The following is a 17113-nucleotide window of genomic DNA, read 5'->3' as shown; positions in this document are numbered from 1 at the left end:
GTGTGGCTCTGCCACGTAAAATTATGAACTTTTAAAAGTTTAAGCAGCATCAAAAAAATTTTTGCTCACATAGAACGAATATTTCTGATTTTCATTCCTTAAAAAATAAAATCTAATTTCCAGTGTTTCCAGTCCACCTTCTCTGCTTTCTAACTCGTATTAAGGCTCCGTGTTTCTGTGAAGGTTTTCTTACTGCCTTGTTGCACTGGATGACTTTAGTTAATCGCTTTTCCCCTGCATCTGCCTGTGAGTCACGAAAACTGTTACGAGTCTTTGCATAACAGTGTGGGTGATATCTTCTGTTTTGATGAGTGTGTGTGTGTGTGTGTGTGTGTGCGTGTGCGTGTGTGTGCGTGTGTGTGTGTGAATGAGAAAAAGAAAGAGTAGGTGTTTGTTTTTCTTATGCAATTTCCACAGTCATGGTGTGTTTTCATTATTCCCTCAGTGGTTAGCGCTCAGGGTCTGCAGGCCAAGGACCGGACCGGCTCCAGCGACCCGTACGTCACCATCCAGGTGGGGAAAACCAAAAAGAGAACAAAGACCATCTACGGAAACCTGAACCCCATCTGGGAGGAAAAGTTTAGCTTGTGAGTGCAGATTTTTGGCTGCTATGAAAAACAGTCCTGCTTGTTATGCCCTTGTTTAAAATCGCTCACACTGCAAACCCACGGTGATGATATCATTTGGTTCAAACCTCTCATATCTGTGAGGAAATCAGTAATGATTATCCTGATTTACCTTCATCTGATTAACACCTTTCATCTTTAGAGACACAGAAAATCACTATTACATTTCCTCACTGAAGTAATCTTCAAATGTATGTGAGTACTCTGAACACTTTTGATTCAAAAGTTTAGACACCCCTAATTAAATGTAATTTGAAGTCAAATCCTTAAGTGATTTAAATGAGATTGTTTGGATCATCTACCTTCACTTTTTACTCCACAAGTCAACTTGATATCAACACATCTAGCTGCAGAAACAACTGGACAGCTCTAGAGACATTTCCTCTCTTCATTTTTATGTTTATTCATCTTCTGCCTCTGCAGCGAGTGCCATAATTCGTCGGACCGGATCAAACTCCGAGTGTGGGACGAGGACGACGACATCAAGTCGCGAGTGAAGCAGCGACTGAAGAGAGAGTCGGACGACTTCCTGGGTCAGACCATCATCGAGGTCCGAACCCTGAGTGGAGAAATGGACGTCTGGTACAACCTGGGTACGTGTTACTACAAAACAATGTATAAACAGAGCTCATTAAGATGCTTTCCTTCCTCAGCATGCCGTCAAGTTCTGCAGAAACCTACTAATTACCCATTAATTTACATCAGGTGAAGAAAACAAAACATGAAGCTGCACCAGTTTTACTCATTCATGAAGGAAAAGGTTCAGCTCAGCTCATGCTGAGTGACGCAGGGCTTTGGCTTCACTGTAAAACTGTGACTGTCTGTTTTCGCTGTCAGAGAAGAGAACTGACAAGTCGGCGGTGTCTGGTGCCGTCCGCCTTCAGATCAGCGTGGAGATCGAGGGAGAGGAGAAGGTGGCGCCGTACCATGTGCAGTACACCTGCCTTCACGAGGTACAAACTGAAGAACCAGGGTTACTGACTCAGAATCTGAAAGAGCTTCGATCAAATTCAAATTTTTTAAAATCATAGTTTGCACATTTTTGTATTTCTGTTTCAGTCTCTGCTGCTTCTGAAAACAGCCCACGTTGGCCTGTTGCAATAAATCAATCAATCAATCAATCAATCAATCAATCAGTCGCTTCATAAATTAAAGCTAGCATGATTTCCATTTGCATGATTTATTGATTTTCACCTTCTACCAAAAACTGGATGATAAAAATCTTCAGTCTGGTTCTTTGCTCTCAAATAGTCAATTTAAACAAAATTGACCTTCAAAATTTATTTTATTTGTTGTTTCTGTTGTTTATTTATTTTTAGGTATTTAAAATGTCTTCCAATTCCAGTGTTAAATGTTAATTATAATTTAATGTTTATTGATCTATGAGAATATGTTGGTTGTCCAGGAGGCTCCACTTCTGCTTTTCGAAGATGAGCTGTTGCATAATTGCACATCTGTTAGCAGACATTTTCGAATGTGAATGTAAACGTTGGGAAGCAGCAGAGTGCGATGTAAAATATGTTGTAGTTAATTTATGTAATATAAATAAACTTAATTGAGTTTGACTTGAGCTAAAATCGAAATGCAACTTTATATCACCAAACTAGCTTCTAATTCTTTGAGTTTTGTTTTCTTTCAGAACATGTTTCACTACTCGACGGACATCGAGGGAGGCGGGATGGTGAAGATCCCGTCCGCTCAGGGCGACGACGCGTGGAAAGTCTACTTTGACGAAGTTCAGCAGGAAATCGTGGACGAGTTCGCGATGCGCTACGGCGTGGAGTCCATCTACCAGGCCATGACGTAAGCTAGCTGCTTGGTGCAGTTCACCAATTAGTCCTGGATTTTAGCTCAATTAAATCAGGAAACGCTTTATATTATTGTTTCTGAGCAGCTCTGTGTGCGTGTGTGTGCGTGTGTGTGTGTGTGTGTGCGTGTGCGTGCGTGTGTGTTTGTGTGCGGGGTCAGTGAGGTTAGCGAGGTTTTCATGAACTATAAACAGAATCCAAATCAGTTTATCTCGTGTAATGAGAACGTATGACCTGCTGCGTTTTCCCCCTCCGTGTGATCAGATGGAGAGAAAGACTCAGAGCGCACCGGTGATGTGAGCAAATGCAAGCTGATATAATTTCATCAATAATCCCAGAATTAGATGAATTAAAGCTGAACCAGACTTCACCCCAGTGGAAAAGGAGCTGTTGAGAAAATAAAGAAGCTAATGCTAACTTAAAACTGGGGTTGAAACACAAAGGTTTTACTGAAAGAGAATGAAGTTGTAGTTAACTCAAACACAAAAAAATAAATTAATTATCCAAGGTTTTTCTCATTAAGCATGGATATTATCTCATTAAAATTTTTTTTTTTCTTGTGATTTTTGGAAGTTTTTTTTATTTTTTATTTTATTAAAATAGATTTTTTTTCCCTGCTAGGACTATAATTATTTTATCGTAATTAAACAACAGTTATATTAGTATGGCCTACACAAACCTAAGTTGTCGCTAGGACTGGGCGATGAATCGATTTGATTAATTAAGCGAATACTTTGTTGTTAAACTCGCATAAGGAATGATTGAAATAAAAAACACTTTTTACATTTTCTTTCTGTCATTTGTAATTTAATTAAAAAAAAAGCGAGAAATAAAAACTGGAAATTAGATCTGGTAGTAAAAAAATCTTAATTTAATTTTTACACCTCCAGAGGTTTCTGCTTTGCTGCTTCTTAGAAAAGTCTGGAATTGCCATGGCAACCAAAGAACGCCCGGCTCTAGCATGACTCAGCAGGTTTTTCTTCCCTGCTTTATTCCGAATCCCCCAATCCGACAAACCGAAATAAAGCCGTGCTTTCCGTTGGTTGTAGTTACCCTGTGGAAAAATAAGGTTGTTTATTTCTTTGCCACTCAGAAACGTTGACTGTTTTCCTCCACCCCTCCAGGCATTTCTCCTGCCTGTCGTCTAAGTACATGCTGTCAGGAGTGCCGGCAGTGATGAGCACCCTGCTGGCCAACATCAATGCCTTCTACGCCCACCCCACTGCCTCCACAAACGTCTCCGCTCCCGCCAGATTCGCTGCCTCCAACTTTGGGGTGAGTGGCCGCCGCAGTCACGGGGAAACAAACGCAGCATTTCTGGTGTTTTCCTCACGGGAAACCGAGTCGAGCTGTCAGTCCGTTTGGAAAAGTGTCAAAATATTGCTAGTGTTTATTAAATTGGAGAGAAATTAGTGACAAAAACTGAGAGAGAGGTGAAACATGGAACATTTGTGCTGGTTAATTTATGTACTCAATGTATTATTTGTGGTTTATTTAAAACGTGGAAGCATTAAAAGCTTTTCTTTTTGGCTTTTTTTAGAGAGAAAGTTTTGTAGATTGTCAAAATAATGTGACAATGGATTCAAATTAAGATGTGCATCCATTTTATCGAATATTCACATTTTTTAAGATTACATTTTTTTAAGTTCTGGATTTTTTTTTCACTAATACACTCATTAGATTTCAATAGTTCAGTGATGTCAGAGCGCCCGAGGCGGCCATCTTGTTTGACAAGCTTGTTTCATAGATTCTCCATGTTTGGATTTTGAAAAAAGTTGTACAAAAAAAGTCATAATATTATAGGAATGAAGTCATAATAATACAAGAAAAAAGTTTTTACAATTTGAGAAAAAAAATCATAATATTAACAGAACAAGACTTTTAAAAAAACTAGAAAAAAAAAGTCGTAATGATTGTAGAATAAAGCCAAGATATTATCAGAAGAAAGGAGTGAAAATACAAGAGTAACATTTTTTATTATTTGACAAGTCATAAGATTACCAAAATAAAGTGTTAATGAAATGAGAAAAGTCCTGTAACAGTAAAGTCTAAATAATATGAGAATAAAGTCATAACATCAAAGCTTTGCTCTCATTAAAACAACTTTTTTTGTGTGTAAATTTATGACTTTATGTCTTTTCTGCTAATTATCTACGTTTTTCTCTAAGTTTGAGTTTGTGCACATGCCACAGTTTCTAGATTATAAATTATACAAATACTTGATATTTTTCAGTGAAATGAGACAAATTCCAGAATGGAAAAAAAATCACATTTCTTTTTCTGAATGAGGAACAAAGAATAAACCGTCGTTACAGATGAATTGTTTTATTCTGAACATTACAGTTTGTTAAAGTAACCTGCACAGTTCCAGCAGGTTCATTTTCATATTGGATCTATTTTTCATCCTTACTTTGTCACTTCCTGTGAGACTTGGTGGTTCTGAACCGCGTGTGTTGGTCTAAATCGGACCGGTGGCCATTTTGGGAACCGCAGGCAGGCATGACAATTCGGCCGGACTTAATGGCTCCAGGGTTTTCTGCCAATCGTGACAGTTTCTCCTGTCCTGCTCGGTTCTGCTTTAACGGGTCAGAGGAAGCAGACAGGTCCGCTCTCATAATGAGAAATGGTGTAGGAGTGTTTTTGGATTGTCAGCTCAATAATAAGCCCTGCTGGTTAGTTTGTTTGTCTCATTAGGTTCTCCTGACTAAAATGTTCCTGTAAGCTGTTTCCCTCCCATCTGGTCAACTTATAGGCTATTAATAGATGGAAATGTCTTAGTTAGCATGAAATAGTAGAATAAAATGATGCATTGCAACGTTTTTCATCCTGAATTAGCTCAGTGATTGGTTGTTTATTAATTAACGAGGGTGAAAACAAACCTAATGGAGGTAACCAGTGAATTGTTAATATCATTAGTGGAAAATTCCCAAATATTTTAGTAGTAAATACAAGTCAGCCTTTATTGTACGGAGGACCAGAAGTGACATAATTAAATATAAAAGCAGAAATTTAAATATTTTGTTTTTCCTTTTAGTTACACAGGCATTTTTGTCAAGAAATGTAAATATTTAGTTTTTCTATTTCCTTATATATGCATTTTCTTCAAGAAATGTATTTCTTTTTTGCGATTTCCTTAGACACGTGTTTTCATTAAATGTGTATATTTTCTTTTGGCTTTTCTTTACAGATGTGTTTTTGTCAAGAAATGTCTTTGCTTTGTTTTATATTTTCCTTTTACAAATCTTTGTTGAAAAACAAAATACATACATTCTTGACGAAAACACGTGTAACAAAAAGGAAAAGCAAGATCCACGTATAACTGCTTTTATTTTTAATTATGTCAAACTTGTTCAGGGGACAAGAGGCGCATAAGATATATTTTTTCTTCTAATTTCGTGTCCCCAACCCTTTCTGATGATGTTAGCATGTGGGTTAGCAACAAAACACAAGAGAGTTGGAAAAATTTTCAACTTTTGTTGCTTTCTGCTGTCGTGGAAAACCTTTACGCATAAATATATTCTGGGAATCGGCCAATCAGAACCCAGACCAGAACATAGTCTCATGCTAGATTAGGAATTAAGAAAATAAATATAATTTGTGATTAAAAATTTGCTCTGTTTAAACAATACTTTGATGAAATAGTTTCAAATGAAACTCTCAGTTGAATTGCTCAGGATTTCTCTCACTGAAGGTACAAAAACATGTTTTCAAGCCTATAATTTTCTCAGAATAATAGATCCCATATTTCTTGTCCATATATTTTTTATCTTTGACCGCAGATAAAATACCAGAGACAGCAGGGAGTCCGTTTTATTTTCTGTCTCGGTTTTGTCTCATTTAATGGTTACATTCTGATTTCCTAATGAAGTTGCAGTTTCTCTTCTCTGTCGCTCCTTATAAAAAATAACATTTATCCCACTGGATTCTCTTTCTCTGATGTTTTTGTTTCTCAAAAGCAAAAATAGGTTTGCATTAAACAGACTCCGTATTATCTGTTATTAATGAAAGCTTCCTAAAGCTGTGTGAAGAAATTAGTGCTTTAAAAATATTTCAGTTGAAGAAAACCTTTTGAAGTTTTGGGGTTCATATATACGTATTATATCTAACTGGAAAGCTAAGAAACTTGACATTTTTATTATGTTTGTCAACGAAGGACAAAAACACAATTATAGAGACAGTAAATGCTTTTAAACCACCCAAATATGCAAAATAAAGTCAATTTCTCTGATTGTCCAAAACCAGCTTTACGTCCAAAATCTGGACAGATTCATAGATTAGTTAAGGTAAGATTTTAAAGTGGCAGTATTATGTTTTTTTCCCAGGCACACAGAGCCATATTATAGCACAATTAATAACTACATTACCTTCAGTTGTTATAAATATGACTTAAAGAAAATTTGACTCCACATTTCAATGCCTTGAAGTTGGGTCTCTGTCTCTTTAAGAAGCTCCTGCTCTTTCTGATTCTCCGCCTTCAGAAAGTCATCACAACATGGCTCCTCTATTAATCATTTATCAACGTTTTTACCTAAGAATTGGGTCTTATGATGAGTCAGTAGATGCACAGTGTCACCAGGTGTTTGCTAATTGCTGCTGGCTAGTCTGAAGGAGCTGAGTGGGGGAGGAGCTTCATCCTCTAAGGCGAGGCTTGGTCCACCCAGGCGTTTTACACAGTTGATTCCCATGGAGATTAGAGGATTTCTCAAACATGCATGAAAGAGTCAAAGCAACACTCCAGGTATATTTTATATAAAACATGATGTGAAGCTAAAAGAAAAGTTGATTTTACATGATACCGTCCCTTTAAGAGGAGTGACACATGGTTGAGTAGAATACAACTTAATTTCTTTGCAGTTGTTAGTTGGTGTGGATTTTCCTTCTATTTTTTATTCTTTTTTGTCATGACAGACGTGACTCACAAAGCCGTTCTGCATGCTCTGCGCTTCTCCCTCTTTGTTTGTGTTGCTCCTGCCTACATGGGACGCTCCAGAGCCATAACAAAAAACAAAACTCTCAGGATTATCACATTTTTTGTAAAAATACAAAGATTTTTTTATTTTTAAGCACAGAAACTTTCTTAGTATGCCTACAAACATTAGTTTCCACTTTTCTGACAGTATAAAGGCAGACATCAAACGTAATTTTAAATGGTTGCATAATAAAAATGCTGCATTTTGGGAATCTTTTCCATGTCTTGTAACCAATCAGTTCATAAGCAGTGAGAGTAGAAGCCCAGCTTTGCAGTAATCTGAGATAAAACCCAGTCTGGTTCCTCATTTTGTTGTCCAAGTCGTGACTCCCTCCGCAGCAGATAACTCTCCCTCCAAGCAGCAGGTTCTGTCTTCCCTTTGCCATGCAGATACATTTGTGCAGCCAATGCAATGTGGAGGAAAGTGGATAAAAATAAGCATTGGGGATACCGCTGCTGGCCATAATTCAGATGAGAGAGCCGAGTTAGAGGATCCAGCAGCTCCTGTACGCCTGATTTTTAAAGTGAGATCAACCTGCTTTCAAATGGCAAAACCATAATCGGAACATTTTTTGATATTATCTTCAAGTAAATAAACCAGCTTCAATGTTTGTGATCCTAAAAGCTGTGAGTTTGTGTCTTTCGCACAGAAACAGAGCAGTCCTAATTGCTCCATTTTGTAAGTGAGATGCAGTAATACAAGTTAATTGAACAGAATAAATATTGATTTATGTGTCATATTTAGGGTTTGAAAAGACCCAAGAGCAAAGACAGGACTCGATCGAAATTTTTAATCAAGTTAATTGCAGGGTATGTCATTGCATATTAATCTGAAACTATGTATCATTAACATTTTCAAATCAAAAACCATTTTTGTTGCTAAATTCTTCAGTAGATAAACACAATATTTATTCAACAATAAAAAAAAAAGTGATAATAAAAAGAATGTAATGAGTCCACCAGGTTTTCACTAATTGGTGCTGGGGGAGCTGAGTGGGGGTGGAGCTGAGCCTTGTAGGCGGAGCTAGCTCCACCCTGGCATTTGCGCAGCTGAATGGTTGCCATGGAGATTAATATAGGTAGTTAAGTAATCAAAGATAACATGTTAAAGTTCAGGCTTTAATAAAGACAAAGTGAACTTAAATTATCTACAAAGCAAAAAGGAAAAAGGCCTGTTAATAATCTAACAGAAATAAATTCAATAAACTAATAAGCTAAAAGGAATGAACCAGTACAGCAACACATTTGTAACAATAATGAACACAGAGACAATAATGAACACACATACATGGTAAAACCTATAGAACATTAATACAATTGTGGGTTAGATTTCCCCAAAATGGCAAAACTTTTCATATACTCGTTAAATTTGAACTTTATTAAAAGTAATATGCAGTTTTGGACCCCACCAGTATTGTACCTTTATAAGTTAAGGTATATCTGGCATTAAGCATTATTTACATCTGAAACAATGAATATGTGTATAGCCTGTTAGTGATACTGAGATAGTATAATAAATAAAGATGTGCATCATTAATAGTGTGTGTAACTGATGCTGTTGCTTTATTAGCTTCCATCTAATGGAGTTTCTAACAGTTTCTTACTGTTTTCTCCTGTAAATAAGTTGATTGCTTATAATTAATCTTCTGCCTGGTGTTTGATTACACATTAACTTTGCAAATTATCGGTAGCAGCTGTTCAGTGTTGTGAGTTTAAGATTCTTTCAGTAAAAATAACTGAATAAAGGAAGTTACCCGTCTATTGAGGAAAGAGTTATTTGTAATCTCTACGCAGCATAATCTGAATATTACATTTGAATTGCATTTTGCACATTTTCTTTCATGATATTTTCTGTTTTTGCATTTCTGCAGTGTTTCTCACGCATGGATTTTCCTTGCAGTCTGAACAACTCTAAGAATCCGTTAAACATTTCTGTGATTCTCTTGGTTTTGCTCCAACAGAGGGATCGTTTTGTGAAGCTCCTGGATCAGCTGCACAACTCTCTGAGAATCGACCTCTCCACATACAGAGTGAGTGGAAGCTTTTGGCATCGTCAGCATTTGAAAATAAGTGGTTTTAATGCAAGAAAGGAAAATATTTCCTGGAAAAAGAATGCAAATTATCTATATGAAAATGGAAACTACAAATTTTTCTATAGAAATGTCAAAATGAATGTCTAAAATAAAGTTTGTTGTCATTTAATGTTATTGGCTTGCTGTGTCTGTTGTTTCTAAGTCTTTAGGATTTGCAGAACATGTTAGCTGGATGTCCAAAACTTTATTTAGTTCTTCTGCAGGAAATGCTTTGATGTCATTGTTCAAATAACGTAATAGGGAATAGAGAAAACTGAATGGGTTGAAAAATATGACCCAAATCAAAACAAAGATTTCTACATGGCACCAAGAGACGATAAATGAAACTTTTCTGCAATCCTGGAGATTCCAAATGTACAACAAAGTGTATTTAAGGGCGATTTAAAGTTTTGTTGGAGTAATAAATCTTATCCTCTACCAGTTATAAAAAGTTTAAAGATGTTAGTTTTTAGTGTTAAATAAAATGTGATATCCGGAGATGTTGTGTGTTTTTGATGCAGAATAACTTCCCGGCCAGCAACAAGGCTCGACTCAGCGACCTGAAATCGACGGTAGATCTTCTCACCAGCATCACCTTCTTCAGGATGAAGGTGACAGAAAAACATCCAACTTATGGAGCTTCATGCTGTGAATGAATTAGATGGAGCACAAAGGAACATGACACTGAATTTTGTAGTGAAGTTAAGCAAACAAATATGAGCATTTCAGGCAATTTATCCTCCACCAACATTAGTGATCATGACAGGCCTGGGCCTCCATGTGGTTTTAACACCATGATGTTTCATGAAGTGTTTCTGTTGGTTCTGTTCGCTGCTGCCCCTCCTCCCGCTCACTGGCTGCTGACGTTCAGGTGCTGGAGCTGCCGAGTCCGCCCAGAGCCGCCAGCGTGGTCCGGGACTGCGTCAAGGCCTGCCTGAACTCCACCTACGAATACATCTTCAACAACTGTCTGGAGCTCTTCAGCCGCCAGTTCCAGCCCACCGGCCCACAGGTGAGTCTGTCTGCAGCTCCTGATCAATCAGCTTCATTTACTCACATCTGTGATCCGTTAGCGCTCTGAACAACTCTTAATGCGACCCAGAAGGTTGTGCAGCTACTAAAATAAAAATAAATCAGACTTATAGAGTTTCATTAATATTTTAATGATAGTATTTTTTATGATCACAGATATCTTCTCTACCACAAAGATCAAATATACAAATAAAATATAATAGAATGAAAGAAAAAAAGATAATCCACAATATTATCTGTTTTAATCCTTAATTTGTTCCTTTTTGTCTACATTGTCAGATTAAATAAAACACTTTCACGACCTCCAGTGGTTTTGGAAAATTTTCTGATGGATTTCAATATTTCTAAATGCATTTAAGGATTATTATGTGAAGTAAAATGTATTCTCACGGATGCTGCTGCACAAACTAATGGACTAATAAGAGTCACCATCAGTGCCTCTGAATATTTTATAACTTTGCTCTGAAATATGTGTCTGTTAATGAGTGGAAACCTGTTTTTCTGTCTTTTTATTGTGCATAAATTAACCAAACGTTTAATCTTTTTTCTTCATTTTTAAATCTCTTTCTCTTTCTCACATGCTGTTTTTATTTTAATTATGTAAAGCACGTTGAAATGCCATGCTGCTGAAATGTGCTATACAAATAAAATTTGATTGATTGATTGATTGATCTTAACAAAGATTGCACAAAGTCTTCTTTTTTGTCAGCTACTCTAATTTTTTCAAATTGATTTTTCTGTTGCAGCCTGAGCAGGAAAAGAAGAAGAAGAAAAAAAAGGAGAAAACTGAGGGAGAAGCAGAGGATGGTGAAGAGGAGGAGGACGAAGAGGAGGAGGAAGAAGAAGATGAGAAAAAAGAGGAGAGTCAGCCTGAAGAGCAAGGCCCGAGCATCCAGAACCTGGACTTCTGGCCGAAGCTCATCACGCTGATCGTGTCCATCATCGAGGAAGATAAAAACTCATACGCGCCCGTCATCAACCAGTCAGTACCGACCGCTTTGATTAGCACATCTACTTTATTTCACTCACCTGAACAGACTTACACTCACTTTCATCATCAAGGTAAATTCAATTTCTTTATTGTCACTTCAAATTAGCAAATCAAGATTTAATTGCATGACATTTAGTAAAAAATTTTATTTTTCTGACATTCACTTCAACTTTTTATTGAGAAAGTTTGTCCACCAGACAACATCAGAAGTCTTTAGATTATTATTTTGTAACTCAAATATGGCAGCAATGATGACAAAAAATGATTTTATCCTCTGCTCTGCTGGCTGCTCTGATGATGAGTTACTCATGTCGGCATGCTGGATGCTTGAAGAATTCGACTTCTGTCTGATTCTTATGTAGAGACTTTTATATTCCCAGAAAGGCAGTCAATGCTGAAATATGGCATAAATAAAGAAACACAGTAAAAGCAGCATTCCCTGTCCTGGTCAGCGGGACGCTGTGAATTCCCAGCACATACACACTATTCAGAGCACAGGAACCAAAAAGAAAACAGATTCACTAAAACTACTTCAGTTTTTCACATTTAGACGTGTCAATATTTAGCTGTTCCTTTCCGACCCTTTCAGATTTCCTCAGGAACTGAACGTGGGTAAAGTCAGCGCTGAGGTCATGTGGACTCTCTTTGCTCAGGACATGAAATACGCTCTGGAAGGTAAAAACACGTTGAGCGGTTGGTACTATCTCCATCCAGCCTCTAAATCCTCGCCATCAACTCTCTTCTCATTCTTCTTCATCATTTTCTTCAGTTTTGGATAAAGTTGATCACTATCGCTGGAACAATGGTGAGATTAGAGGCAATGTAGCTGATAGTCAATAGGTGTTTATATTATAGTGCATTAATCATTGTTTCTATTTCTATGCAACATATTCAGGGTATCATCATACAATGTTGTTAACATGCTTCACCCAAACTAGCATTAAATATTGTTATTCCTTTCTTAATGGGATTCCAATTAAATATGTAAAAAAAAAAAAACTTCTGTTTCAGCTCAGAAAGTCTTTTTTTTTTCTTTTTTTTTTTCAAATTTCTGAGCATATCAAAATTTCAGATTTTTTTTTCCTATCAATTTCTTAACTTCCTTGTTTTTTCTAGAAGATTTCTGAGATTAATCTCAAAATTTCCAAGTTATTTGGTGGAGATGTAATATGTTTTTTTCTATGTACATTGGCTCTAATAAGCCATCGTAGAAAATCTGTTTAAATAAAGATTAAATACAAATAAATTAAGAAAAATAAACCTTATATTCAGAATATTTAGGGTTAAATCTCTTTGGAAAGTCACTCTGAGAGCTTAAGAAGTCAATGCTAACTGGGTTAGCGCACTAGTAGTATTTGTTTATCTGACAGACTGACATGCTAATCTTTGTAGCTAGCTGCTAACAACAGCGTTAGCTTAGAAATTAAGATTTGTGGCCTTCCTCTAGTTACCAACTCATTTCAGGTGTTTATTGTTAATCCTTTTTTAATGAGCAGTAGAGATTTTTAGGTTGTCTTAGCTGTCATGCTAACAGCTAGCAGCTAACTGACAGCATGCAGCAACATGTGGCCACGGTGAAAGTGCCTCTGAAATGGGTTGAAACTACAAGAAGACATATATTTAATCTGACTGAATGAAACCTTTCTGTGTTTTCTCAAACTTTCCTCAAGCTACATTGTTTACAAATAAAAAACTCTTTCACTGTAGCTCTACTGAGACTTGTAGAAATCCTGCAAAATGTTTTATCCTGAAGTATTAGATCATTCATAAACAGTGATATTTTTTTTATCCTGGTTCTGGATTTGTGTGACATCAGTGTTATTTTATAAATTCATCCTCCTCTGTTTGTTAACGCATCACGCTTTCTTCTCGCTCTCTGAACTCTCTCTGCTTCACTCATTGTTCTGTTGCCATCTCAGCTCCTGCCACATTTCACATCCGCAGAGTTGATTTTTATGCTGGTAAGACTTTCTGTGTGTGTGCGTGCGTGCGTGTTTTAGCATTTCTCATTTTTTTTTCCACAAAAATGCCGCTTTTACAATGGAAACAGACAAAATGTCGTACTGAAGCGCACCAACCTGTGTCATACTGCTCAGTGGAAACTAAGCCTTGTAGGGACTAAAGTTATGTCCTAAATATGAATTAAAGTTAGGGTGTGTGAATTAAAGCTGCAGTATGAACCTTTATTTAAAAATACTGTTTTTTACATATTTGTTAAAACTGTCACCATGACACAGATAATCTGTGAAAAGATCGATCTCCACCTTCTCCCAAAGCCATTATCACTGTCTGAAGAAATGCATCGCTCCTGACCAAAAACAACCAATCAGAGCCAGGAGGCAGGTCTTAGCGCTGTCAGTCAACCTCATGTACTCGCTGCTAAATGTGCTAACAACTTAACATTACACTAAAATCGTTTATCCGCCGTTATTCAAAATAACTTCACATAATATCACTGAAAATATATAAAATCACAAGAGCAATTTTGATAGGCTACCATGAACTTAAATTTATATTTTTGATGGAAAATAGACACTGTCTCCTCCCCTTTCAGAGCAATGCAATATTAATAAAAATCTAGTCAGTAACAGAAATCACTGAAATGACAAAATCCCAGAAATATCACGTCAGGTCTGAAGGGGTTCATTTGATTTGTTCTGATAAAAACAGGTCTTATGCTGCAGCTTCATGCTGTTTTCTTTGTTTAATCTGTATAATTTTTGTTTTTCTTTCACAGAGCATGAGAATCATAAGCTGTGTAAGTCTTCAGACTACATGAACCTGCACTTCAAAGTCAAGTGGCTGTACAACGAGTACGTGAAGGAGCTGCCCGCCTTCGCAGACGCTGTGCCTGAATACTCTGCGTAAGACGCTCTTTCTCTCCCCCTATTTCAAAGGGAAGCTCCTCCCCATCGATTTTTGATCGATTGTTTAATTTGTCCCCAATGTGCTGCGTGTCGATCTACACAGAGGCGCGGCTGTTAGCGCTGCTGCTGCCTCGCTACAAGATGGTTATGGGTTTGAATTCACCCTGAACTCAGCAAATGTTTGCTCTACTAACTTTTGTCTTTCTACACTTCTATCAGTGCTCCTTCCCAAACTACAGGAAATACTGATCTACTGAATAACAGATGTCACACAGTGCTAAAGTCTCTAGCCATTTCAACAACAACTTTAGACTGGTGAAGAGTACGACATTAAAGATGTCCTCTTATTCTTGAATAGGTTAGGATTATGGGCGTTTAAAAATCATGTTCAGACATTTTTTTGTGATGTTACATTCGCAAGATTTTGAAGCGGCTCATTTTCCAGAAACCAAAAAACATTAACGCATTACTGAAAACAAAATATCTGGATGGGTTTTTTTTTTTGGTTTTTTTATGCAGTTAAACTGTTTTTATAAGCAGTTTGAAACCCAAATCAAAGTAATAAAAACGTGTAAAATGTGAATTTTGCAAATGGTTTCTGAAAGGCAACAAAACACTTGTCTTTTCCAGCAGCCATTGTACATCACATGCATTAGTAAAACCAGCTGACCACAAAAGCTGGAGCTCAGATTGAGTTGCTAGGTGACGGGTGGAATTCTGCTGGGGTTGCTAGGTAACGGCACATTCACACTCCGGAGTTTTCTAAAATGGTTCACTTCCTGGACTCTAAAAAACATAAACTTATTGCCAAAACCAACTTTGTGGGGTTTCTTAAGCACTTGGGTTGATATTAGAAGCAGTAAAAACCCAGATGGAAGTATAAAAATGTGAATTTTGCGTAATATGTCCATTTTGGCTTAATAGCATTGCAGCGTCATGATTTTCTTTCAGTGGACCAACCTTTTTCCGACTTGACGTGATCGTTCTGCCTGATGGTAGCTTGGGAAGGTTCCCCCTGTTCTTCAGGACATCTTTATTAGTACAGGTGGTGAGAAGTCTTTCATTTGTTCTGTCTGCGTTTTTGCAGGTGGTTCCTCCAGTTTGTTCTGGCCTGGTTGGCCGAGAACGAGGAGGTGTCGATGGAGTTCATGTCCGGAGCTCTGGAGAGAGACAAGAGAGAAGGGGTGAGTTTTCATTTAACAAAAAACAACAAAAAATAATTAAAAACTTTTAACTGAACCACAAGGTTGATCTCATGCATGTCGCTTCTTACTGCAAAACTCAATGCGGTGATGCTCCAGTGTTAAATGTTCTTAAACAATAAATCAATCAATTGAATGATAAACTAAAATTATAATATTCGTTAGAACAACACTTGTTAAAGAGATGCTCCCCTTTTAATGCCGTTGAAAAGTTGGCAAAACGCTGTAAACTGCAGCACTGCCTGCCTCTTTTGCCTGTTATCCCTGTCTAAGCTGAATTTATATTATTGGTTACAGAAATTTCATAATCCATTTTAATTGCTGTTGTTTTGGATGTTCTGTTTCCTGATATTTAAAATGTATTCCAGCTCCAGTGTTAAATGTTCTTTAGAAAATTAAGCTTGTTATAGTTCAAAATGCTCTCAGTTTTTTATTTGTAAAGTTAAATTATGTTTGAAGCTGGTGTGTAAAGACGAACATACGACAGACAGGGATGGATGAAAATAAAAATCTAAAGAGGGGATAAAAAGCAGGATCTTCCAGGACATTTTCCTGAAGGCAGATCCAGTTTTCACACCAAACCCGTTAGTTTTGGCTCTTGTTGCCTCCGGCAGCTGGACCCACACTGAGACTGTCTTCTTCAGAGTTTCTTATCAGATTGTTGAATTGGACCCTGAGCGCAGCAGCAGAACAGAAGCAGTTAATTTACAGCGTCTGTCTGATGACCTCGAGGTCACAGACTCCCTCCTGGATCGTTTTATTGATTCGGGTTCAGCCGGCGCTTCTTTTGGCCACCTAGAGCCCAGTTTTACAGGATGATGGACAAGTCTGTTGAGCTGTTGGTTTGTTCAGAAGCTGCACTTTATGTTCAGAGCCTTTTGGCATCAAGAGGCTCCTGGAAGCTACAGTTTAACACTGATCACTTTAGGGTTTGATTTGTTTTGTTGAACCCATTATGAATCAATAAAGTTTATTTGTATCACACATTTCAGCAACAAGGTAAATCAAACAACATACAGACACTAATTAGAGAGCAAACATTATATTTTATAGGGTGCAATCATCAATGGTCAATACACATCAAATAAATTGATCCAATACTAAATCTAAAATATATGTTCTTGCTGAGTTTTCTGACATTTAAGAAATACAAGTAATTTGGGTAATTCTAACTTACCTAAAACAAAACAGGTTTAACTTCAGACGGTGAGGGAAAAATGTGTCTTTTTATTTGGTGTATATATGTCTGGTTCAAGTGGTGACAGAAATATAAAACTGTACGTCATCAGCACATATAATATATATTAAAGAGATTATGTGACACTTCATAATCTGAGCTGTTCAGATTGTGTAGATGCTGAACAAAAGCTGACTGAGAACGGAGCCCTGAGGGACTCCACGTGTGATTTTCACTTGCTTTGATTTATAATTACCAAATGACACTAATTACTAAGAACTATTTCATAAAAATGTATATATTAAACCTCTTTTAAATTAATAGACATGTTTTTCATATCAGATTTCTCCATCTTTAAATAATAATGTA

General features: G+C 37.0%; 1 protein-coding gene across 1 annotated transcript in view; it reads left to right on the top strand.

Annotated features, from left to right (window-relative positions):
- Positions 1 to 17113, top strand: part of LOC103134976 (protein unc-13 homolog B-like) — an 82653-nt gene that overhangs the window by 44234 nt on the left and 21306 nt on the right. Inside the window, exons 10-21 of the mRNA XM_016669155.1 lie at positions 446 to 587; positions 1050 to 1219; positions 1464 to 1579; positions 2266 to 2429; positions 3559 to 3709; positions 9365 to 9433; positions 9997 to 10086; positions 10347 to 10487; positions 11368 to 11489; positions 12088 to 12173; positions 14236 to 14362; positions 15453 to 15549. Of these exons, the coding sequence (XP_016524641.1) occupies positions 446 to 587; positions 1050 to 1219; positions 1464 to 1579; positions 2266 to 2429; positions 3559 to 3709; positions 9365 to 9433; positions 9997 to 10086; positions 10347 to 10487; positions 11368 to 11489; positions 12088 to 12173; positions 14236 to 14362; positions 15453 to 15549 (1475 nt within the window). The remainder of the gene's footprint in view (positions 1 to 445; positions 588 to 1049; positions 1220 to 1463; positions 1580 to 2265; positions 2430 to 3558; positions 3710 to 9364; positions 9434 to 9996; positions 10087 to 10346; positions 10488 to 11367; positions 11490 to 12087; positions 12174 to 14235; positions 14363 to 15452; positions 15550 to 17113) is intronic.

This window comes from Poecilia formosa, unplaced genomic scaffold, assembly GCF_000485575.1.
Source record: "Poecilia formosa unplaced genomic scaffold, Poecilia_formosa-5.1.2 Scaffold20, whole genome shotgun sequence".
NCBI classification, from domain to species: Eukaryota; Metazoa; Chordata; class Actinopteri; order Cyprinodontiformes; family Poeciliidae; genus Poecilia; species Poecilia formosa.
This window is presented reverse-complemented; position numbering and strand designations above follow the sequence as displayed.